Raw genomic sequence first — 25,934 nt, 5'->3', positions numbered from 1 at the left:
AAAATAAAATCCTATCATTTCAATAGATGCAGAAAAAGCACTTGACAAAATTCAACATCCACTTATAATGATAAACTCTCAACAAAATGGATATTGAGTGCTTATTATCTGCCAAGAAGTGAATGGGTGTTCTTTTAATCCCTATAATTCAGTCAGATGGGTATTGTTATATCCATGTTACGGTTGAGAAAACTAAGGTTTGGTAAAATAATTGGCTTAAGTTTATACATGTAGTAACTAGTACAGCTGGGATTTAACCTCAGGTCAGTATGACTCTAAAGTATGTACTCTTAGTCACTGTATATTCTCTATAGCAGGGTTTCTTTCTTTGGAATTACTGACACTTTGGACTGGATAAGTCTATGTTTAGAGCATTGTCTCGTGTATTTTAGGATGTTTAGCAGGATTCCTGGGCTTCTCTCGCTAGATGCATGTAATACCCCCCAGTCGTGACAGCCAGAACTGTCTCCAGACATTGTCAGATTTCCCCTGGTACCAAATGTCCCCGGAAAACCACTGGCTTAGAAATGGGTAATAAAAGTGAACCCTGAAAGTTGAATTACATCCAGACTGGGAGAATTGTAAATTGGATAGAAAGCTGTATCTGAACTTCTCTGAATGTAATGACTCTCATAATTGGGCAAGCTTTTGGGGGAACGCTGAGTGCTCTGCTCTTAAAGTTTTTAAAAGATACTGGCTCTTATGGGAAGGCTTTTCAGTCAGTATGCTTTCTGCACAACCAATGTGGATCTCTTCATTTGGCTATACTCTATGAGGACTCCCACAGAAGAACAGTGCTAGTTACTCTGCTAGTAAGCTGTGTTTTCTGTCCAGTGGCCTTCTGAACAAACTAGTGCCAAATACGGCCCATGTAGTCTTGTGTGTCTACATGTTTAGTTGAGCCTGTAACCTCCCTGGTGGACATTGCAGATTGGCCCATAGTGAGTCCTAACAAATGAAAACTCCTAATCATTATAGTCTGGGAATGTACTTTTTTTTTAATTGAGGTAAAATTAATATACAGTATTAGTTTTAGTATTCAACATATTGATTCTACAGTTCTATACAGTACTTAAAATGACCACCATGATAAGTGTAGTCGATTGTACATATATTGTACACAAGTGACAATAACATCTGTCACCATGTGTTATTATGATATTATTACCTATATTCCCTATGCTGTACTTTTCATCTCTGTGACTTATTTTATAACTGAAGTTTTTTCACATCCCCCCCACCCACCTGTACTCTGGCAGCACCAATTCTCTATAGTTAAGAGTCTATTTGGTTTGTTTGCTCATTTGTTTTAGTTTTTAGATACCACATGTAAATGAAATTTTGCTTTTTTTTTCTGTCTTATTTCACTTAGCATAATACCCTACAGATCCATCCATGTTGTTGCAAGTACAAGATCTCATTGTTTTTTATGACTAATATTCAATTGTACATGTATACTACCTCTCCTTTATACATTCATCTTGTGTTATTTCTGTATCTTAGCTATTGTGAATAATTCAATAAACATAGGGGTACATATATATTTTCAAATTAGTGTCTTCATTTTCTTTGGCTAAATACCCAATGGTGAAATTACTGGGTCATATGGTATTTCTATTTTTAATTTTTTGACAAGCCTCTATACTGTTTTCCACAGTGGTTGCACCAGCTGACATTCCCACCAATAGTACACAAGATTCCCTTTTCTCTACATTCTTAACAACACTTGTTATTTCTTGCCTTTTTGATACTAACCATTTTCTGACAGGTATGAAATGATAGCTCATTGTGGTTTTATTTTGCATTTCCTGACGATTAGTGATGTTGAGCATCTTTTCATGTACCTGTTTGCCATCTGTATATCTTTGGGAAAATGTCTATTCAGTTCCTTTTCCCATTTTTTAAAAATATTCTGTTTATTTATTCATGAAAGACACAGAGATAGAGGCAGAGACACAAGCAGAGGGAGAAACAGACTCCATGCAGGGATCCCAATGTGGGACTCAATCCTTGCATTCCAGGATCATGCCCTGAGCTGAAGGCAGACGCTCAACCGCTGAGCCACCTAGGCGTCCCTCTTCTTCCCATTTTTTAATTGAAGTGTGATGTGATATGCGTGTGTGTGTGTGTGTGTGTGTGTGTGTTGAGTTGTATAAGTTCTTTATATATTTTGGATATTAAATACTTATCAGATACGTCATTTTCAAAAATATTCTCCCATTCAGTAGGTTGCCTTTTTGTTTTATTGATGCTTTCCTTCACTGTGCAAAAGGTCTTTATTTTGATGTAGTCCCAGTAGTTTATTTTTGCTTTTGTTTCTCTTGTCTGAGAAGATATGTCCATAAATATGTTGCTAAGGTTGATGTCGAGGGATTACTGCCTGTATTTCTTTTAGGAGTTTTATGGCTTCAGGTCTCATATTTAGATCTTTAAATCCATTTTGAGTTTATTTTTGTATATGGTGTAAGAAAGTGGTCCATTTGCATTATTTTGCATGTAGCTGTCCAATTTTCCAGCACCATTTATTGAAAAGACTGTCCTTTCTTCATTGTGTATTTTTACCTCCTTTGTCATAGATTAATTGATCATATAGATATGGGTTTCTTCCTGGCCTATCTATCTATGTATCTATTTTTGTGTCATTGGAATATATTTTTGATTTATCCCTGACAATGAAATGATTCATATTTATTCTCTTATTTTTTAAACAATTGTTTCTTAATTTCTAGGAGTGTTTGCAATTATACTCATTTTATATAACCTTATTGATATTTTAGTGAGAATTTAGAAAGAGATATTTTTAGGCATCACTAGTGTAAAGCCTTAATAACTTGAATATCTTTCTGAAGATGTATTTTGCTTAGTTTTAAAGCAAAAATGTATTGTCGCCTGATGCAGGAGAAATCTAATTGTAATTACGAGGTTTGTTTTAAAAGGATTGTCACTTTTTGTGTGTTGTCTGTGTTTGTTTTCTGTCTTTTTGGTGGGTGATTAAGGGGAAGAGACAGCATATTTTCTTGTTATAAAAAAAGAAACAAGAATGGAAGGATAATCCATAATATTTATCTTATTAGGCAATTTTAAGAATATTATTTGTATTATTTTATCTTTTAACACTGCTAAAACATGTTCATTATATATAGGTCATATTGGTGTCTTTTTTTTTCATTGTCTCAGGTACCTGACTGTTGGCTTTGTGTCTCAAGCTCCTGGAAGTTTTCTCTTTTTGAGATAGAACTTGGCTGAAATCACACTGCACACATATTGTATACAAGTGCTTAGCTCATGCTCAAGAAATACTATCCTCTAATAAGACAAATCTGAACTACAGTGGGAGTTCTGTATAGGAAGATGCAGCCTCTGATCAAGTTGATGGCTATCTCAAAACCTCAAAACCTGATTCTAAATGAACAAAGTGAGGCCCTGAGATCAGATGTATCTTGGCAACAGGAATCCATCCCAGTCGTGGAAACATATGACTCTGAGGCCTCTCGTCAAAAGTTCAGACATTTCCAGTATTTGGAAGTGTCTGGGCCTCGTGAAGCCCTGTGCCAACTCTGGGAGCTCTGTCTTCAGTGGCTGAGACCAGAGGTTCATACAAAGGAGCAGATCCTAGAGCTGTTAGTGCTAGAGCAATTTCTGACAATTCTCCCTGAAGACATCAGGACTTGGGTGAATTTACAACATCCAAAGAACAGCAAAGAAGTGGTGACCCTCATAGAGGATGTGATTGAAATGCTTAACGATAAAGGTGAGAATGTAGAAAATTTTCAGTAGAATTGTTGACCTTTATGTGGAATCTTGAAAAAAAAGAAAAATGAGCTCATAGGTACAGAGAACAGATTGGTAGTTGCCAGAGGTGGGGATGGAGGGTGGGCAAAATGAGTGGAGGGTCACAAGGTACAGAAACTTCCAAGTATACAGTAAATAAGTCGTGGGGATGTAATGTATAGGGTAGTGACAGTTGATAATACTGTATTTCATATTTGAAAGTAGTTAAGACATTAAATCATAAGAGCTCTCATTACAAGTAAAAAAGTTTGTAGCTATATATGGTGACAGATGTTAACTAGACTTATTGTGATGATCATTTTGCAATGTACATAAATGTTGAAGCATTACATTGTACACCTGAAGCTAATACAGTTGACCCCTGAACAACATGGGTTTGAACTGTGTATCCAATTATACGTGGGTTTTTTTTTCCAATAAATACAGCACCGCACTGTAAGTGTATTTTCTCTTATGATTATCTTAACATTTTCTTTTCTCTAGCTCACTTTATTGTAAGAATATAATATGTAATACATTTATAAAATGTGTATTAGACTGCTTATGTTATTGGTATGGCTTCTAGGCAGTGGTAGACTATGAGTAGTTAAGTTTTTGGAGAGTCAAAAGTTACATGCAGATTTCCAACTGCTCAGGAGGTTAGTGCCTCTGACACCCGTGTTGTTCAAGGGTCAGCTATATGATACTATGTGTGAATTATACCTCATGTAAAAAGACAAAAAGAGCATTAAAAAAAAGTCATTGACTCTTCCCATATGAAAATAAATTATCTCTTTCTGAAGCTAGAAGATGTCAAGTCCAGATTCTGAAGGACTTTCCTATATCAGGAAACATGGATTTTATTCTGTAGGAAATAGAAATAGAGAATGAGATCTCACAGAATGGGTAGGGGAGTAAAATTATTTGATTTGTCTTTTAAAATGTCATTTTGATAACATTAGAGAGTAGTGGTTGGCAAACTATGGCCCAAAGGCCAAATATTTTTGGAAATAGTGTTTTTGGAACACAGCATATCCACTGATTTACATTTAGTCTACAGTTACTTTCATGCTATGACTGGAGTCAATTAGTTACAGCAGAGACTGTATTGCCTGCAAAACCCAAAATATTTACTATCTGAATCTTTCCAGAAGAAGTTTATCAACATCTTGTTTAAAAGATAGACCTGAGGGCTCTGAAAACAGGAAAATCAGTTAAGATAGATGAGGTGTTAAAGAATGAGGGAGTAGGGATGCCTGGGTGGCTCAGTGGTTGAGTGTCTGCCTTTGACTCGGTGTGATCCCGTAGTTCCAGGATTGAATCCTACATTGGGCTTCCTGCGTGGACCCTGCTTCTCCCTCTGCCTATGTCTCTGCTACTCTCTCTGTGTCTCTCATGAATAAATAAATAAAAAATTTTTAAAAAGGATGAGGGAGTATTGGGAAAACAGAGGAGTTTGAGCCTGAAGGAATTATGGGCTGCATATAAGGTGTGAGTGGGATAAGATTGATGTAAATGTGCATGTTCTTGCTTTATAAGAATGGGGCATAAGTAGCAGATTTTATGGGAAGGGATTTATACAGTAATTATGTGGCTTGTTTAATTTGAGGTCTCTGTGGGTTAGGAAACTTATAGGTACAAACAGAAGTAGGAAAAATATATATCCTCAGGGAGCATCAATATTTAAGGGCAATTGCAGATATAACTACTCATTACAGGAAATACAGAAGATGGGGGAATATGTTAAATTATACCAAGGGAATGCCATGAGTAAAATTTAAACTCTGAGAAACTACAGGACAATCTAGTTTCTAAGACAAAATAATTTTGTTTCTGTTTTTTTTTTTATTAAAGATTTTACTTACTTAGAGCAAGCACATGTGCACAAGCAGGGTGGGAGGGAGAGATGGGGAGAGAGAACCTCTAGTACTCTGCACTGAGTGTGGAGCCCAGCATACAGCTTCATCCCATGACCCTATAATCTATGAGCTGAGCCAAAATCAAGAGTTGGACATTTAACCAACTGAGCCACCTAGGCACCTCTCTGAAACAAAATAATTTTAAAGGAGAAGTAGGGGTATGGAAGAGGGATTTAGAAATTAATGTAAAAGATGTATGATCAATCACATAAATGTGTGAACCTTATAAGTCATGAGGCAATTAATTGGATATTTGACAAGGAATTATTGACTGGGAACAGTGATATTGTTCCTATGTTTAGTCCTTATTTGAAAAAGAAATAAAGGACTAAACAGAAGAAGAGAAGCTAGGTAAGCAGGCTAGAAAACTGTGACCTAGGACATCAGAGAACCAAGAAGCGTTAGTATCTTGAGCTAAGAAAGAAATCTTCAAGAAGGGAGTGTTCAAAAATGGTGTGACAAAAAGGTTTTCCTCTTAAGATAAGTATTGAAAGTAATTTCCTGAAATTGTTGATTATGAAGTAATTGTTAAGCTCTGGAAAAGTTTCAGAAATTGAGTTGAAGTGGTGCTTATTTGTAGTTAGTTATATTTAGTTTTCTGTTACTGTTATAACAAATGACCACAAAGTTAGTGGCTGAAAAGAATGTGAATGTATTTTACTACACATTTGTAGATCAGTAGTCCAACATGGGTCTCCCTGGACAAAAATCAAGGCCTCGGTAGGACTGCATTCCTTTCTGAGCCTCATGATTCCCTTCCCCCATCTTCAAAGCTGGCAATGGCGAGCCATGTCTTTTCCACGCTGCTTTCTCTTCTGCTCCATTCTTTGGTCACAGTACATGTACTTGCTCAGTTGAGCATGGTTACTCTCTCTGTGTCTCTCTCCCTCTCACTGTCTCTCACTGTCTCTCACTTTCACTGACCGCAGCTGGTAAACTTCAGTTATTTAGAATTCATGTGATTAGATTGTGACCACCCAAATAATCCAGGGTAATTCCTCATTTCAAGGTCCTTAACTTTAATCATTCCTGCTGAGTCCCTTTTGCCAGTATATCCAAGGATTAAGGGTGTTGGTATCTCTGGGGTCTATTATTCTCCCTATCACATTCCCCCGCCCCCCCCAAAAAAAAACAGATGGATGAGGTATGAATGTGATAATGATTATAGACTATTGAAGTTTGATTTAGGAGGAAAGGAGAGGTTGCTAGGTAATAGAGGATGAGAAAGGTTTTTAGTTTCTTTTAATCTGTCTTGGCTCTCTGAAGAACCCACCTAAAGGACTTGCTCTTATTTTATCTGACTCAGAACTCTCCCAGGGCAGAGGTAAGCCACCTACAGGGCATTTGTCAAAGCATTTAATGGGAAATGTGTTAGCCTCTGCCACCTAAGACAGTGAATAACTGTTGAGGCAAACACAAAAAGATTGGGAGGAAAGGTTGGGGTATGAGATGCTTTGGGAATAAGGGATTTGAAAAGTTCGTATGTATTCTAGAGATCTAGAAGGCTGGGCACATGTTCAGAAAGACGTGATAAGGCCTTAACTCTCACTTTTGGCTGACCTTCAGGCTTTTCATAAACAGGAACTAAAGATTAAGGTAAAATTGAAAAATTATCTAGCTAAGTGTTGAAGGCCAGCTTCAACACACACAGCCCATCTGCAGACTAGGAAATGGGTGTGTGTGTGTGTGTGTGTGGTTTTTTGGTTTCAGGTATCTAAGGAAATCTTTGTGGAATCATGAGCTGACCACTAAGCTAAGGGAACAGACTTAAGTGAACACATACAACAAAGAATATAGACTTTGCAAATCAGTTCAGAAAAGTAATTGAGCAAGAATTGCAACAATCAGGCCCCCAAAAATATAAAGCAGAAAACTGACAGAAATGAAGGGAGAAAGAGGTCAAGTTTAATAGTTGGAGACTTCACTTTAGAGGATTATACACCGTGATCAAAAGGGATTTATCCCAGGAATACAGGATGGTTCAACATATGAAAGTCAACATTATATACCATACTAATATAATTAAGGGGAAAATCTCAAGGACCTCGATGCAGAAAAGCATTTGGCAAAATCCAATGCCCTTTCATGATAAAAGCACTCAACTATTTCTATTTTTCAACATGCTAGGGATAGAAGGGAATTTCTTCTTTCTGATAAAGGGCATCTGTGAAAAACTTACAGCAAACTACATACTTAATGGTTAAAGACTGAAAGCTTTGCCCTTAGGATAAGGAACAAGATAAGGATGCCTACTCTCACCACTTCTGTTCAACATTATACTGCAGGTACTAGCCAGTGCAACTAAACAAGAAAAAGAAGTAAAAGGCATCCTAATTGGAAAGGAAGAAGTAAAGCTGTCTTTACTGTCATTTGATTTGTTGTTATGCAGCTCACCCTTAAACAACATGGGTTTGAACTGCGTAGGTCTTTATGTGACTTTTTTGTTGTTGTTTTTTAAGATTTGATGGCAAAAGCCACAAGGCATTTATTTACAACTGCCCACTCATCTCCACAAGTCAAATGGAAGACAACTGGTTTAAAGGTCATAGCTACTGCCCCTGAGTACCCAGAGAGGCCTGCAGAGCCTGTCAGCAGCCCTTGGGATCCCTGAGACTGGATTACCTATCAATTTTTTTCATCAAAAAATAATTTTAGGGTGGCCCCAGTGGTTTAGCGGTTTAGGGCCGTCTTCAGCCCTGGGTGTAGTCCTGGAGACCTGGGATCGAGTCCCACGTCAGGCGCCCTGCATGGAGCCTGCTTCTCCCTCTGCCTCTCTCTGTGTGTCTCTCATGAATAAATAAATAAAATCTTTAAAAATAATAATAATAATAATTTTAAAAAGACAGCCTGTATTCATGTATTGGATGACTTAATATTGAGGTGATAATGCTCTCTAAAGCATCTGCAGTTGAATGAAATTCCTATCAAAATTCAGCTACCTTTTTTTGCAGAAATAGACAAGCTAATCCTAAAATTCATAGGGAATTACAAAGGACTCCAAATGCTCAAAACAGCCTTGATGAAGTACAAACTTTGAGAATGCATATTTTCAATTTCAAAATTTACCTCAAAGCAATGACTTTAGTTAGGACAGAATTCTAATTATCCCTAATCCCTAATCCCTCTTCTCCCTAATCAGAATCACTATTAGAGCTTTTAAAGACTATAGCGTTTGAGCTCCCAACCTTTGGAGATTCTGTTTGCTGGTAAGGGCTGACATGGCTATTTTTCCAAAATTCTAAAGATGATTCCTGTGTGCTTAAACTACTATAATCATTAAATGTTTCTCCAGGGCAAACCTTATCTCCCTAATGTTTTCCTTCATCTTCCTCAGAGATACCCTGCAAGGATTCTGTCCTGCTCCAGAAGGAGAGCATTAAGGAGAAAATGGATGCTGACTCACTAAACGTCAATTCCCAGGTGAATTAGGATCTTTACTGGAATGACCTTTTTCTTTTTGGCTTTTGAACTTTTGCTAAACATAGGTCCATCTAAGGACATAAGACTGTTACTTCTCCCATAAGACATTGGATCCATTTTGTTTTAGTTGGTGATGAACTCTCTGGAAAATATTTAATCTTTCTATTTTTCTGTGCATCTTTTCCCTCAGGTTTGTAGATGATAAAGCTGTAGAAATAGAGCCCACCAGAGAATGTTTAGAATTAAAAGTGAAGGGGGATACCTGGGTGGCTCAGCGGTTGAGCATTTGCCTTTGACTCAAGGCATGATCCTGGATTCCCTGGATAGAGTCCCATGTCAGGCTTCTTGCATGGAGCCTGCTTGTCCCTCTGTCTATGTCTCTGCCTCTCTCTCTCTGTGTCTCTCATGAATAAATAACTAAAATCTTAAAAAAAAAGAAAAGTGAAGGGAGCCAAGGACAGTATCCTGAGTAAGGTCATTGATTAGGCAGGAGCAGAGGAAACCTCAAAGAATACTGAAATGAAAGCATCAAAGTGGTAGAGGAAAACCACGAAGATAGGATGTCACCAAAAGTCAAAGATGAGAAGATTTCAAGGATAAATCCTTTAAAAATTCAGGAAAATTTAGCCTGAAGAGTACCTATTTCCTAAGCATTGTGGAGATACTGTCATACATGGGAATAAAAGCCAGGTTGCAGAGGAAGACAGTGAGGAGGAAGTAGGCAAAACTAATGTAGATGATTTACTCACAAAGTCATGTGATGTCTTAGAGTCATCTGGCTCTGAGGTAGAGTGAGGAAAGAGATTCGTGTATTTCATTGTGATCGAAGGTGCCCATTATGACAAGGTTGAGAATCCTGGGGAGAGAAGTGCAACAATTGCTGGTGTGAAGGCCTTCATAAGAAATATTTGTGTAGTTCCCAATATGCCACTTGTCTAAGGGCTGGGAATATGATGATAAACAAAAGGAAACCCCCTGCCTTTGTGGAAATGTCAGTAGAAGTAGATAGGTACACACATGCAAATAAGATAATTGCAGATAGTAATAATTATTACAAAGAAAAGAAATAAACATAATACAGTAAAGACCAATGAGGAGGGTGGCTACTTGGTTTGGGTAATCAGGAAAGGACTGCATGATGAGATGTCCCTGGGCCGGAAGCCCTGAATAGGAAGGAGTTAGCAGACTGCATTTCTCAATTAGAGAAAATACCCTACCTCTTCTGCTAGCAGAAGCTCCATCTTCATTACAAAGTCCCCTCAAATCTACCTGAAACTCCTTCTGTTCTGAACTCCTTTTATGTCAAGTATTTTTACTCTATAGTAATGTTTTATTCCACAATTATTCCAGCTGTCTTTTTCTCAACCAAAATGAAAATTTGGGATTAGGACTACACTTGATTTACCTTTTGCAGCCCTCACAAGAGTACCAGGTTGATAGACCTCTAATATAACTTTGATTTTCATCACTTAGAACCCCAAATGTTTGTCTGTTTCTTACATATTCTGGGCAGCCTATCCTTTCCAAATTCATTTCTCCTCTATTAATATTTTTGGGAGTTCCCTTTGATTAAAAAGGAATTTAATGTTTTAGGAACCAGTAACATTCAAAGATGTGATTGTGGAATTCAGCGAGGAAGAGTGGGGACAACTGGACCCTGCTGTAAAGAACCTGTACAGGGATGTGATGCTGGAGAATTATAAGAACCTGAATTCATTGCATCAAGGTGGCTTCTGTGTATTTCCCCCATCTGCCCATCAGTAGTCTCTTCATCTGCTGCTAAAAACTATAGGACTACTGTGGTGGTTAAGGGCACTTGGGTTTGGGTTCAGGTTTCCTAATATCCTTTGGGCACAATAGCACATTTTCCTGCTGTATCTGAGGGGAAGTCCTTTCTGTGGAAGAGCTAGAAATACCCAGGTCTGTGGTGACCCCTGGCCTTATATTTCAGCAGCTCTTTGACTACTACATAAGGATGGAATCTTTTTCCTGTAAAAATATCTGAAGTGTCTGCCTGTTGTTGTTTTTTCATTTTCCCCATGAATAGAACCTCTACTTTCCAAACCAGCTGAGATTTCCAATTTGGAGAGTAAGGAAAGAAGATGGATAATGGAGCAAGAAATCCCAAGCACATCTGTTTTTGGTAAGAACCAGTCAGATAGGAGGCATTTGTAAGAAGCTTCTCTTTGTTAAACACACTGTGTACTGTTAACAGCTTTTAAGAGTTGAGGAGTTAACAGCAAGACTGCTGAAGCTTTGAAGGAAAAAAAGTCATCATTCCTTCTCGTTCACAGATTCTTTTTCTTAAGTAGGGAGGCAAAAGAATGTTGTAGATGAGGATCATAGAGACTAAACTTAAAGCTGTGTGCCCTGGAGCAACTTATCTGCCAGTTTCCTCATCTATAGCATCGAATTAGTAACAGTATTTTCTTCCACATTCCTGTGAAAATTAAGTGAGTTTACATGGGTAGCACACTTAGAACAGTGCCTAGCACATAGTAAGCGCTATGTAAACAAACGAGCCAACGTAATATTAAATCATATTCTTTTAAAGAAAATGAAAAGCTCTGCTTTATACTAGAGTGACTTTAGTAATTTTCCGTTTTTCCTTTGTTTACCATAGAACTTCTTGTGCCCTCTCTTCTACCTTCATTGTAATCTCTTTCTTTCTTTTTTTTTTTTTTTCTAAGATTTTATTTATTTGACAGAGGGATAGATAGAGCCAGAGAGCACAAGCGGGGATGGGGAGGTGGGAGGGAGAATGGCAGGAGACGTCTCCCCACCAAGCAGGGAGCCCAATGTGGACCTCGATCCCAGAACCCTGAGATCATGACCTGAGCTGAAGGCAGACACTTAACCAACATAGCCACCCAGACACCCCATAATCTCTTTATTCTTATTAACATTTTGTTTGTGGGAGATTATCAATTATTGTGTGCTTCATATAAATTTTAATACATATAGAAAAATATGAAGAGGAATAGAACTCACCACATAATCTCACTACCCAGAGCTATGCAGTACTAACATTTTTTTTTTTTTATTTCAGTACTAACATTTTGATATATTTTCTTAGGCTTTTTGTGTGTGTGTGTGATGATGTATCTGTGGCTTGTGAAAATTTGTTATTTTTCCAAAATTGAGTTTGTCAGGGATATGTCATTTTATATATGTCAGTCTTCTCACCTTATATAATACCATGGGCAATTACCTGGGTCACTTTAGTCTATGGAAATGTGGTTTCTAATTCACATGTAATGTTCCATCATATACATGTATCATAATATATTTGACCATTCCCCACCCCCAGCTGTTGGACATTCAGGTTTTTTTTCTTTTAAGATTTTATTTATTTAAAAAAATATATTTTATTTATTTATTCATAAGAGAGACAGAGAGAGTGAGAGGCGGAGACATAGGCAGAGTGAGAAGCAGGCTCCATGCAGGGAGCCCAGTGTGGGATTCGATCCCGAGACTCCAGGATCACACCCTGAACCAAAGGCAGACACTTAACCGCTGAGCCACCCAGGCGTCCCAAGGACATTCAGCTTGTTGCCAAGTTTTCAGGCATATCTGGCAATAGGATATACCTTATTAGAAGAGAAACTTCAGCATCAAAGGGCATGAATATATTTAACAGTCTTGTTACTTTGTGCTGTATTGTCTACAGAAAGGTTATACCAGTTTATAGGTCACTAATAATGTATTATCTATTTATTATTATCACCCTAGAACCATATTGTTTACCTGAAATCTTTGATTTGATAGGCAAATTATTTAATTTCTTCCTTTTTAAGGTAAATTCCCACCCTCTGCCAGTGGACCCCATGCCTTTTTCCCCTGCCTTTTTTCACTTAAGATTTTACCATTTCTGCCTCATCCTCCCATTAGCTTTTTAACATTTTCAGGTCATTAAGGATTTAACATTTTTTTCTCTCAACCTATTACTCTCTCTCCCACCTCTTTATTGCCAAACTTCTCAAGATATATTATACTTGTCTCATTTCCTCAGCATTTATCCCTCACCCCATTCCAATTTAACTCTTATTCCAGATCTCCATCTAAGACAGTCCTTACTAAGATCATAGATGACTTTCTTGTAGCTAACTCCAGTGGATATTTTTTCATTCCTTGTCCCACTGACTTCTCCACAGCAAGTGCCTCTATTACCTGCTCCTCACTTTTAAAACACTTGTAGGTTCCTGTAAAACTTCCAATTTTCCTCCTCTCTTTCTGACCCTTCTCTCTGTTGGAGACTTGCTCTCTCTAGCTCTAATTTCAGAGTTTCTTAACATTTGGTCTCATTTTGTCTTCTTTTATTACTCTGTATTTTCTTCTCTAAGTTATCATATCCACAACTGCAACTTCACTTACTACACACAAGTGTAGGTGAGTTTACAAGTTTGTGTCCCCAATCTAGGCTTCTTCTCAGAATTGAAAATTTTAGAGATAACGTGACATTTCTCTTGGATGTCTGAAAGATGACCAGTTCTGTAAAACCAAAGTCATAACTTTTTCCTTTTCAGTCCTCCTTCATTGTTCCCTGAGTGAATGGCACTGCTGTCCATCCAGTTACAGTGTGTAGTGTATTATCCTTGACACTTCTCCTTCATCTCTCTAATACTTGGTATTATTTTATCTTTCTCAATATCCCCTGAATGTCTGCACTTCTCTCTGTAGTCCATGTACCGTCATCATCTCTCCTCTACACTATCCCCACAATCTTTTAATTCATCATACTGCATGATCTTGCCATGTCTCTTTGCTTTTTCCCCAGCTCCACTGTTTGACCCACATTGCAGTCAAAGAGATTGAATTCTGTCCTGTACTTGCTTAAATCATTATGTTGACTGCAGTTTTGCTTTTCCCTACCTAGTCCCTTCCTACTTCTCCAACCTTGCCTTACACTGCATCCTCCCCTCACTCTTTACACCCAAACCACACTGCTCTTGTAGTCAGCACCATATAAATATTAGCATCTATTGTGTCCTAAGCACTCTGATAGGTGAAGAAAGACTGCAGAGAAAAGAGTTCCATAGGATACACATTCCAGATGACCCTTGAGTGCGGCTGGCCCTCCAACTCAGGGCCTCCATACATGCGGCTTCCTTACATAAAGTGCTCGTTCTCATTCTTTGCCTAGTTGACTCTTCATCTTCCTTCAGATCCCAGTTTCACATTTCCTCAGGAAAACCTGTCTTGAATAGTTTCTTCTGTTATATACTTCCATAGGATCATAATTATCTCTTTTCAGCATGTATCACAGTTATATTTTACTCGTATCTGTATAGGTCTTCCTATACAGATAGGCTTCCACATTAGGCTTTATGTTCCTTGAAGGTAAGGACCATGTGTCTTTTTGCCCTACCTTTATTTCTCAAGTTTTTGCACATTTGTAGGAACCAAGGAAAAAAATGGTTAGATAAATATTGGATTATGAGAAAGGTAAAAATTATTTGTTTTGGTCATTTGTGATTAGTAAATGATTTTAGGTCCTTTATCTATTAAGACCTTAGAAATTTTTAAGTAAGATCTTATGTAAATTCCCACTATTGATCACAGTTAGGTAAATGAAATATCACTGAAGTTTATTTTATTTATGGTGTCTGCTGTACATATTTTTTAAATTTATGTTATCATTATGTCTATCTTATACCCAGTGCTTTATGTCTGTTATTTTTAGGCATAAGAATTTTTCCATCCCCAAATTAGAAACCTATTTCCAAATTTCTTTCTGATTCCATCTATTTCATCATTTAAATATACTTTAGTCAGTCAATCCGGAATTTACCTTGGTAAATGAAATTTATTTTCTGAAAGGGTTAATGGATTACAGTGGATTAAAGATGGCTACAGAATCTTTATCTCTCTCTCCATCAAGATGTAGACTTGGGGGGATCCCTGGGTGGCTCAGCGGTTTAGCGCCTGCCTTTGGCGCAGGGCACGATCCTGGAGTCCCGGGATCAAGTCCCACATTGGGCTCCCAGCATGGAGCCTGCTTCTCCCTCCTCCTGTGTCTCTGCCTCTCTCTCTCTCTCTCTCTCTCTGTCTATCATAAATAAATAAATAAATAAATAAATCTTTAAAAAAAAAAAAAGATGTAGACTTGGTACATCTGAAACTAATGTAACATTGTGTGTTAACTATACTTCAGTTAGAAAAAAAAAATATGCAGACTGTTTCCCCTCCATTTGAATCTCAGCTAGCACTAGACTGTGTTTAATCAATAAAATGCAGCAGAAGTGACACTGCCATTTCCAGGTCTAGCATGTAGACTTGAACCTGCCACTTCTTTGTCTTAGAAGTTAGCAGCCACTACTTCAACTAGCTTGACATCACTCTGTTTGTGAGAAGCCCAATGTAGCTACATGGAATGTACATACATATACACACTTGTGCACATATATATACTTTAAAGGCTCGTCAGAGGGGATCCCTGGGTGGCGCAGCGGTTTGGCGCCTGCCTTTGGCCCAGGGCGCGATCCTGGAGACCCGGGATCGAATCCCACATCGGGCTCCCGGTGCATGGAGCCTGCTTCTCCCTCTGCCTGTGTCTCTCTGCCTCTCTCTCTCTCTCTGTGACTATCATAAATAAATAAAAATTTAAAAATAAATAAATAAATAAAGGCTCATCAGATGATCAGAGGCAAATCTAGATTTAAGTGCTAATGATCCAAGTTTATTATAAACAGTTTAAGGTAAATTTGGACAGAAATATAAAGTCAAATTTTGGACAGCTTAATTAATCAAAACCTATGAAAAAGAATCCTGTGGATTTTAATCTACTAAACACAGATAAGCCACTGGAATGATTTGAAAACTTAGGGGAAACTTTCAGATAGGCCAAAGAAAGGCAGAGATGGTTTGGCCTAGCATAGGCTAGTCTCCAGGGGAGTTATGAGCAGACACCCAAGATTGGGATGATAGGCTAAGGTTTAAAGTGTTCATTTTTGTTTCAAGTTAGAGATAGGGACAAAGTCTTGTAGATAAAGCATAGTTTATCAGTTTGGGATTGGTAGGAATAAGACAATGATTCAGAATCTGTTTAGGTCAAAAGGGGAACAAATCATGGGTGTAAAGATAAACTGTGGTGTTTCCACTAAAATCAATAGAAAAGAGTGTCTGTTGCTATAATTGTTTAATGTTGACCTGAAAGACATAAATGAAAAAATGAAAAAGTTAGTAGAAAAAAGGCAAAAAGGCTATTATTTGTAAATGATAGCTTTTCTACTTAGAAAATCCAAGAAACTTATTGTCAAAATTGTTATATCTGTTAAGAGCTTTGTTAAGATGGCCAGATGTAAAATAAAAATATTGGTAGCTTTCCTATATGTTAGTACTGATTTGAAAATAACAAAATATATGAAAGTGATTTTAAAAGGACTAAAGGAGTTATATGAAAAATGAGTTGTAGAAATATGAGAATATCAGAGATTTACTTAGAGAACACATTTAGGTATTTTCCAATCAGTAAATACTGCTGGAACAGCGTCAGTTTCAGTTACCAATTATTTTTAACAAATTGCCTCAAAACTTACTTTAAACAGCAACCATTTTATTAACTATCACAATTTTGTGAATTGACTTAGGAGTTCATATGATGTGGCTGAGAATACAGTGTTCTGCTGGGATGGAATGGTCAAGATGGCTTATCACATGGCTAGCAGTTGACATTGATGTTACTGGGAACTTTTGCCCTGTGGACCATGGCACTTCCATGTGGTCTCTTCTTGAGGCACGGATTTCTCATAGCATGCCAACCAGGTTCTGGGAATATCCTGAGAGGAATTGGAAATCATTAGTCTCCTAAAGGCCAGGCCTGGAAGTGACATGGTATCACTTCTACATTCTTTGGCTAAGCAGTTACAGGAGTAGCCCATTTTCAAAAGAAAGAAAAATAAATTCCACTTCTCTATGAGAGAGTGTATCTATTTCTTTTTATTACTCTAGTATAATTAATATGTGGTGTTAGTTTCAGGTGTACAATATGATAATTCAATATTCTATACATTATTCAGTGTTCATCATCCTAAGTGTACTGTTAAGCCTCTTCACCCATTTCACCCAATGCCCTCACCTCCCCTCTGACAAGTGCCAGTTTGTTCATTGTATTTAAGACTCTGGTTTTTTGTTTGTCTTTTTTCCTTTGTTTTTTTTTTCTTAAATTCCTCTTACGAGTGAAATCTTAAGGTATTTGTCTTTGGCTTATTTTACTTACCATGATCCCCTTTAGATCCATTCATGTTGTTGCAAATGGTGAGATTTCATTATTTTTTATGACTTAGTAAGTAGTGTATTCCATCATATGTGTATGTATGGATGTATATATATGTATACATGTGTGTATATATAGACATATGTATACACGTGTGTGGGTATATGTATGCGTATATACATGTGTGTGTATGTATGTGTGTACACACACCACATTGCCTTTATTCAGTCCTCTATAGATGAACATTTTGGTTGCCTCTATATTTTGGTTATTATAAATAATTCTGCATAAGCATAAGGGTATATGTATTTTTTTGAATTAGTGTTTTCCTTTTCTTTGGCTAAATATCCAGTAGAGGAATTACTAGATCATATAGGATTTCTATTTTTAATTTTTTGAGGAAACCCCATGCTGTTTTCTATAGTGGCTATACCAGCTGGCATTCCTGTAACAGTACACAAGGGTTCCTTTTTCTCCACATCCTTGCCAACACTTATTTTTTGTGTTTCTGATTTTAGCCATTTTGACCAGTGTGAGGTGATATCTCATTGTGGTTTTGATTTACATTTCTCTGATGATGTGTGATGTTGAACATCTTTTCATGTGTCTGTTAGCCATCTAATGTCTGCTTTGAAAAAATATCTATTCAGGTCCTCTGTGCATTTTAGAATTGGATTGTTGGGTTTTTTTTCATGTTCAGTTGTATAAGTTCTTTATATACTTTGGATTCTAACCCTTTATTGGATATGTGATTTGAAAATACCTTCTCAGGGCATCTGGCTAGCTCAGTTGGTTAAGTGTCTGCCTTCAGCTCAGGTCATGATCCTGGGATCAACTCCCATCTTGGGCTTCCCTGCTCACTGCATAGTCAACTTCTCCCTCTACCCTTCACCTTTGCTCATGCTCTCACTCTCTCTCTCAAATAGATAAAATCTTTAAAAAATTTTTAAAAATCAAAATATCTTCTCCCATTCAGTAGGTTGTCCTTAATTTTGTTGATGGTTTCCTTCACTGTACAAAATATTTTTTACTTTGGTGTAGTCTCAATAGTTTATTTTTGCTTTTGTTTTCCTTGCCAAAGGACACATATCTGGAAAAATGGTGCTGTGACCAATGACAGAGAAACTACTTCCTATGTTTTCTTTTAGGAATTCTTTGGTTTCAGGTCTCACATTTTTGTCTTTAATTCATTTTTAGTTAAATTTTGTATATAGTGTTAGAAAGGGGTCCAGTTTCATTCTTTTTCATGTAGCTGTCCAGTTTTCCCATCACCATTTGTTGAAGAGACCATCTTTCCCATTGTGTATTCTTGCCTCCTTTGTCTTAGATCAATTATCATAAAGCTGTGGGTTTATTTCTGGCTCTCTATTTTGTTCTGTTAGTCTATGTGTCTATTTTTTTATGCCAGTACCATTGTTTTAATTACTACAGTTTTGCATAGTATGTCTTGATACCTTCAGGTTTGTTCTTCTTTTTCAAGATTGGTTGGCTATTTGGGGTCTTTTGTGGTTCTGTACAAATTTTACTATTCTTTGCTCTAGTTCTGTGAAAATTGCTATTTTTATAGGGGTTGCATTAAATCTGTAAATTGCTTTGGGTAGTATGGACATTTTAACATACTGGCTCTCCCAATCCATGAACGTGGGATATCCTTCCATTTCTTAGTGTTATTAGCTTCAAGTCATTTTTCAGTACCGTTTTATGTTTTCAGAGTATAGGTGTTTGACTCTTGATTAAATTTATTCCTGTATTTTTTATTCTTTTCTATTTTTGATTTAAATTCAGTTTAATTAACATATACTGTATTATTAGTTTCAGCAGAAGAATTTAGTGATTCATCAGTTGCATACAACACCCAGTGCTCATTACTTCAAGTGCCCTTCTTAATGCCCATCACCCAGTTACTCCATCCCTCCACTCACTTCCCCTATATATTTAGTTCTTTTGGTGCAATTGTAAACAGGACTGTTTGCTTCCTTCCTCCATTCCTTTCCCTCTCCTCCCTTCCCCACTCCTCCCATTTGGTTTATTTTCTTTATTTCTCTTTCTGCTACTTCATTTTAAGGTATAGAAATGCAACAGATTTCTGTAATATTAATTTTGTATCCTGCAGCTGTACTAAATTATTAGTTCTGGTAGTTTTTTGTTTGAGTCTTTATGGTTTTTTATATATAGCATCATGTCATCTGCAAATAGAGTTTTACTTCATATTTACCAATATGAATGCCTCTTATTTCTTATTCTCTGATTGCTGTGGCTAGGACTTTCAGTACTATGAATGAAAGTGGTGAAAGTGGACATCCTTGTCTTGATCTTAGAGGAAGAGCTTCTGTCTTTCCCCCTTAGAGTGCAATGTTAACTGTGGGTTTTTATGAATGTGCAACCATTTTGATCTACTTGGTCTGTCTCTGGCCACAAATAATTTTTTTCCTCTCCCTTGTTAAATACACTTACTCTCTCCTAAGAGACCTCATCTCATTATGGATCAAGCTTGAAGTCCAGGATCTTACCACCTAAATTAGGTACAGGTTTAGAAGAGGTTTCTCTCTCACTGAAGATCTATGAATTAAAATATAGATTATCTGCCCACATACCCAGTATACACTTAAGAGGCAGAAACAGGGCAGCCCTGGTGGCGCAGCGGTTTGGCGCGGCTTGCAGCCTGGGGTGTGATCCTGGAGACCCGGGATCGGGTCCCGCATCGGGCTCCCTGCATGGAGCCTGCTTCTCCCTCTGTCTGTGTCTCTGCCTGTCTTTCTGTGTCTATGAATAAATAAATAAAATCTTAAAAAAAAAAAAAAGAGGCAGAAACAGGGAAACTATAGTCAGTACTCTCATTATATTCCTAGACTCTGCCCTAGGAGATTGTTTTAATCCTCCAGTTTCTAGTGTATTATACAGACAATTTCTGCTAGAAATTAGGCTAAATCAGGATGAATTAATAGGTATTTGACAAAATTGGATGTATCAGTGGGCTGCTTTGAGGTAAAAGTCATTTCATAAAATAATAGTACCTCAGGGCAGATTAGATACAAGAAATAAAGAGCAATGAGTATGCAAGAAATCTTTGCAGACTCTAGTATACATATTAGAAGAACAATGACTCACCAAACAAGTAAGGACATTGAGGGAGGTTCTTTCCACATGAAAGATGAAATTCTCAGGCTCGTTTATTGAGTTGGAAGACAGTAGTAGGATAGCCAATTGGCATTGTCTTGGAGACAGATTTAAAAAAAAAAGTGGATAATATATGTGAGACTAGAAAGCTGAAGATGTGTTTTGGCTAGCAATAAAATGTGGAAGTAAAAGCATTAGATAAAGCTGAAGTTATGTGCAGAAGGATAAAGGGAAGTCAGTGAAATTTAATTATTAAAAAATTGCTAAAAAATACAGTATATTGGACATATTTATACAGAAGCTAAATGAGAAAGGGATTTTGATGGGAAGCCTAGGTGGCTCAGTGGTTGAGCATCTGCCTTTGGCTCAGGGTGTGATCTCAGGATCCAGGAGCGAGTCCCATATCAGGCTTCTTGTAGGAAGCCTGCTTCTCCCTCTGCCTGTCTCTGCCTCTCTCTCTCTGTGTCTCTCATGAATAAATAAATTAATTTTTTAAAAAAGTAAAAAGTAAAGTTAGGTATAGCCCACACAGACTATTTATGAACCAGTAATAATTTGAACTGTAATAGGTCACCCCATCCCAGTTCTTATGCCGGTATTTTACCAAGCCCTATGTATTCTCTCTAATATTCCTAAATAGCTGTCCTCATATTTTAATGATCTCCTGACCTCCTTTTTTTAAAAATATTTTTATAATTTTTTTATTTATTTATGTTTTTTTTTTTTAATTTTTATTTATTTATGATAGGAACACAGTGAGAGAGAGAGAGAGGCAGAGACACAGGCAGAGGGAGAAGCAGGCTCCATGCACCGGGAGCCCGACGTGGGATTCGATCCCGGGTCTCCAAGATCGCGCCCTGGGCCAAAGGCAGGAGCTAAACCACTGCGCCACCCAGGGATCCCTATTTATTTATGATAGTCACAGAGAGAGAGAGAGAGAGAGAGAGAGAGGCAGAGACACAGGCAGAGGGAGAAGCAGGCTCCATGCACCGGGAGCCCGATGTGGGATTCGATCCTGGGTCTCCAGGATCGTGCCCTGGGCCAAAGGCAGGCGCCAAACCGCTGCGCCACCCAGGGATCCCTCCTGACCTCCTTTTTAATACTGTTTCCCTTTTATTTTTTCTATAATTCCCCTTTTCTTATTTCCCCTCACATTTCCATTCTGTATTTAAGACCTATAAAATATGCATATTCCCTTGTGTGGTTTAGCATTCCTTTCCTAATTAAACACTTGCCTTTCTTCTATTTCATGGAATTTTTTATTTCTTTTTAGACAGAGAGGTAATTTCAGAAAACCAAGATTCAGTTCCAATGCAGAGAATTTCTGGAAAAGTTTCATCTCCTGGCGTGATTATGACAAGACTGACCAAAAGTGGATCCCCTTCTTTAGATGCTTGGGTGAGCGATGATTGGCTATATAGGAAACAGGAACACTGGGACATAAATTTGTCAGAAGCTTTTGTTCATAAGACAGTCTGCTCAGAGGTGGGAATCTTTGAAAGTAGAGAGAATAAGAAAAGCTTAGATGTTAAGTCAGTTAATTCAATTTTGGGTATACAACAAGGAATTCCTATAAGAAAGGGGTCCTCAAAATGTGAGAAGTTTAAAACTAACTTCAAGTTTAATATAGACTCAGGTAAGCAATATTCAAAATATGATGAATGTGGGAATGCCTTGAGCCTGGGTATAGGTGTTCAGTACCCAGAAGGTCATACCTTAGTGCATTCCTATGAATGCTATCAATGTGGAAGAGCCTTCAGCCGGAGTTCATCCCTCATTCGACATCAGATCATTCACACAGGAGAGAAACCCTATAAATGCAGTGAATGTGGGAGATTGTTCAACAGACGTACAAACCTTACTAAGCATCAAAAAGCAAAGGTCTGTGAAGGCAATACCTGTAGAAAAGCTGTCAGTAAGAGTGAAGACCGTAATAAAAATAAAAATAAAAATTCAAGACTTCAGTCTGGAAATAATCCCTATGAATGTATTAGCTGTGGAAAATCCTTCAGCCGAAGCTCATCCCTTATTCGACATCAAATGATTCATACAGGAGAGAAACCATTCAAATGTCAGGAATGTGAGAAAACCTTCAACAGGAATTCAAACCTTAAAAAACACCAAAAACTTCATACTCAAGAGAAGTCCTCTAACAGGAAGCAACAAAGGATTACTTACTTACATCAATGAATTTATACTGGAAGGAATCCAGTGAATAGAGTAAATGCAAGAAAACATTTGTCAGGGATCATTCTTTAATTGATATGATGGAATTAATATTGGAGAGAAATCTGTTATTGGATAGGAATCTGAGGTGGTTTCCAGGCTCTCAAATGAAGCCAGAAGGGTTTGGAGTCAAATGTATCACCATACAAGTCTGCCTATCATTATTCTGTTATCTGTTGCCATCATTCCTGGTTCATAAATGGGAGCTATGGCATCCCATATTCACATGACTTATTGAAGTGGGTATTAGTGAGGAGCCAAGCAAAACCCTTGGAGTTCGATATTTTAATAAAACTCAAACTTTCAGTCCTTATAAGAAGGTCATAAGAAACCAGGAGCCCAGAAGAATACAGAAAGACTATACTTCTAAGGACTGAACTCTCTGAATTAATAGAGGTGACAGCCATGGCAAATTACTCCATCCCTGGTAGTATCCTTCACTGTCCTGGTGCTGAGTGGGGACTAGAATTGCAGGAGAGTTATCAATTGCAGTGGGAGGTGGGTTAACAAATCTATAGGTAGTCTTCATATCTGCATTTTTAAAAGTACTCTTTGGGATCTAGGCTGGAGAGAGATCCATAGCTTCAGGTTTATCATTTATACCAAATATTAAGAGGTCAATAAAATGTCTTAATACTCGATGCTCTAGAACTTCCTTTTCCTTCTGTAAGTTACAAAGGGATCCTGAGACAAGCTTATCTTTAATCTGCCCCAAAATACTTCTATAGGAGACATTTCCAATGAATTATGATTGGGGCTTTTTGTTAAAGCTCATATCTTATCCAAAAACCAAAAAGGTATACTGGAGTGTGAACACTTATGAGTTAATGTAGAAAATTATTCTGTATTCATTTGTTTTATGGTTTCAGGTCTTTAATCCATTTTTTATTTAATTTTTAAAAAAGATTTTATTTATTCATGAGAGACACAGAGAGAGGCAAAGACACAGGCAGAGGGAGAAGCAGGCTCCATGCAGGGAGCCCGATGTGGGACTCGATCCCAGAACCCCGGGACCACAGCCTGAGCCGAAGGCAGATGCTCAACTGCTGAGCCACCCAGGCGTCCCTTTATTTAATTTCTGTATATGGTATAAGAGTCATCTACTTTTGTCTTTTTTTTTTTTGGCATGTGGCTGTCCAGTTCCTCCCTACCCTGAGAGCCTACAGAAGACAAATATAGGACTCTTCTTTCAGCTTTTACAGTGAACATGTTTCTGGCACCATGTACCTGCTGTATGATCTGAGCTAGTCATCCAGCTCTTTACTGGGCATTGATGCTTACCAGAAATCCTTCTCCTTCCCCAGACAGCAGTCTTTTCCATTTCCCAAACACTGTTTAGACACAATTTCTAAATGAATTATGCAGAATTATGCCACCTTACTCTCCTCACCTTCATAAATCACCACACCCAGCTCTCAGAAGATCAGCTTGCTTCCATCAGAGAAGTTGCATACTGCCAGACCAAAACTATCTCCACATCCTGCCATCAAATCTTCAGAGTGCATTTCTCCTCTGTAACAATGGAAGAACTATCCTTTCATACCATGGTGCTCTGAATCTTTCCCTTTTCACTTTCTTAGAGAAATCACTCCCTTATACTATATGTTGGCAAATTGAATTTAAATTAAAAGGAAAAAAAGAAATAAATTATTTTTAATATGCAAAAAAATCCCCACTCCCATCAATCACCTCTCCTTTTATATCTTTATTTTTTTAAGATTTATTTATTTATTTATTTATTCATTCATTCATTCATTCATTCATTCATTCATAGACCTAAAGAGAGAGAGAGGCAGAGACACAGGCCGAGGGAGAAGCAGGCTCCATGCCAGGAGCCTGACGCGGGACTCGATCCTGGGACTCCAGGATCGCGCCCTGGGCCAAAGGCAGACGCCAAACCACTGAGCCACCCAGGGATCCCCCCCCCTTTTATATCTTTAAATTCACCTTCTATACTTGGCATCTTCTCATCAGCATTTAAAAGGTCACATCTACCTTGAAAAACTAGGAAAGGAACATAGCAAAACAAAAACCTCTCTGCTCCACTACCCGTAGTTATTATACTTCTCTTTCATCTCCATGCCAGCCACACTTCCCGGAAAGTGTTGTCCATACTGGCTCACTGCCCACTCCTCAACAACCTGCAATCTGATCATAATCCTCATCACTCTAATGAAGGAGTGCTCAACAAAGTAACCAACTGCTTCTTTTTTGGAACCTAACATACTTTTCAGCCTTTATCTTCCTTCACTTTTATCTGCCTGTGGTGTTTGACTCTATCAGTGGCTCCCTTTTTCTTGAGGTATCCTTTTCCCTTGCTTTTTATATACTACAGTACAGTATACTGTATTGTATACAGGATACTATAGTATCCTGATTTTCCTCTTAAATCTTTGACAGCAGTTCCTCCTGAGTCAGAGATCTGACTATCTCTCCATGTGATGTTGCTCCTCACTGTTCTAGTCTTCAGTTACTGAAGTAACTTAAGTTACTATCTCTGCATGGATGACCTCAAGCTAAAATATCTTCCCCAAGCTCCAGACCTATAAGACATCTCCATATGGATAGCTCATGAGCCGTTCAGCCTCAGTGCAGGGAATGGTCCAGTTGTCTAATCTCAAAAACCTGCCCCTTCTCTCTGTGCCTGTATGCCATATCCCATGAATTACTAAGGCACTCTGCTAGTTGTTATCCATTACCGTTATTCATCCCATTTTCACTGTCAATAGAATTTTAGCCACCCAACTCTAAATTTCCCTCTGTTAGTACTGGCCAATGGGATGTGAACAGAAGTGATGTATGTCACTTCCAGGTCTTCAAGAAGCTAGGCATTATCCTACTCTCCTGACACCTTTTCCTCTCCCTGCTGGCTGGGAAACCATGAAAACTGTAGTAACTGTAGTGGACTACAAATGGAAGCCAGTATTGGGAATGGGATCCTGGACCACACCCATCTACCTCCATACTGGTAGAAATAAACTTATCACATATAAGCTCCTGGTATCACAGGTTGCCCTGTACCTTAGTTAATATACTCACCAGATCTTTTAGACTTCCTTGTATCTATCTGCATTTATCCCTCCTGATACTATATTTATATTTCTGGTTATTGTCCTCTCTCCTACCTTACTTCAACTAGTGTCTCTGCCTTAAATTTTGTAAAAAGCAGGCAGAGGACCTTTTTTGAAATACAAGTTTTGATTATTGCACACAAACGCTTAAACCTTTCAAAGACTCCCTGTCAACAAAAGTTGACCTAAAAAGGT

General features: G+C 37.8%; 1 protein-coding gene across 8 annotated transcripts in view; it reads left to right on the top strand.

Moving 5' to 3' along the window:
• The window catches only part of ZNF215 (zinc finger protein 215), a 29,578-nt gene extending 6,269 nt beyond the window's left edge, over positions 1–23,309 (top strand). For 3 of the 8 annotated variants that reach the window (XM_072725736.1, XM_072725738.1, XM_072725739.1), the window contains exons 2-6: positions 3,178–3,751; positions 9,025–9,110; positions 10,704–10,836; positions 11,158–11,253; positions 21,716–23,309. In XM_072725736.1, coding sequence (XP_072581837.1) covers positions 3,352–3,751; positions 9,025–9,110; positions 10,704–10,836; positions 11,158–11,253; positions 21,716–22,632 — 1,632 coding nt within the window. In that variant the 5' untranslated portion in view covers positions 3,178–3,351 and the 3' untranslated portion in view covers positions 22,633–23,309. Of the gene's footprint in view, positions 1–3,177; positions 3,752–9,024; positions 9,111–10,703; positions 10,837–11,157; positions 11,254–21,715 lie in introns of those variants that run through there. The other 5 variants (XM_072725743.1, XM_072725740.1, XM_072725741.1 and 2 more) reach the window with 4 other exon arrangements.
• The last annotated feature ends 2,625 nt before the right edge of the window (positions 23,310–25,934 follow it).

The sequence above is a fragment of the Vulpes vulpes genome, chromosome 11, assembly GCF_048418805.1.
Source record: "Vulpes vulpes isolate BD-2025 chromosome 11, VulVul3, whole genome shotgun sequence".
NCBI classification, from domain to species: domain Eukaryota; kingdom Metazoa; phylum Chordata; class Mammalia; order Carnivora; family Canidae; genus Vulpes; species Vulpes vulpes.
The sequence above is the reverse complement of the archived record's forward strand: the minus strand, read 5'-3'. Positions and strand labels throughout refer to the sequence as shown.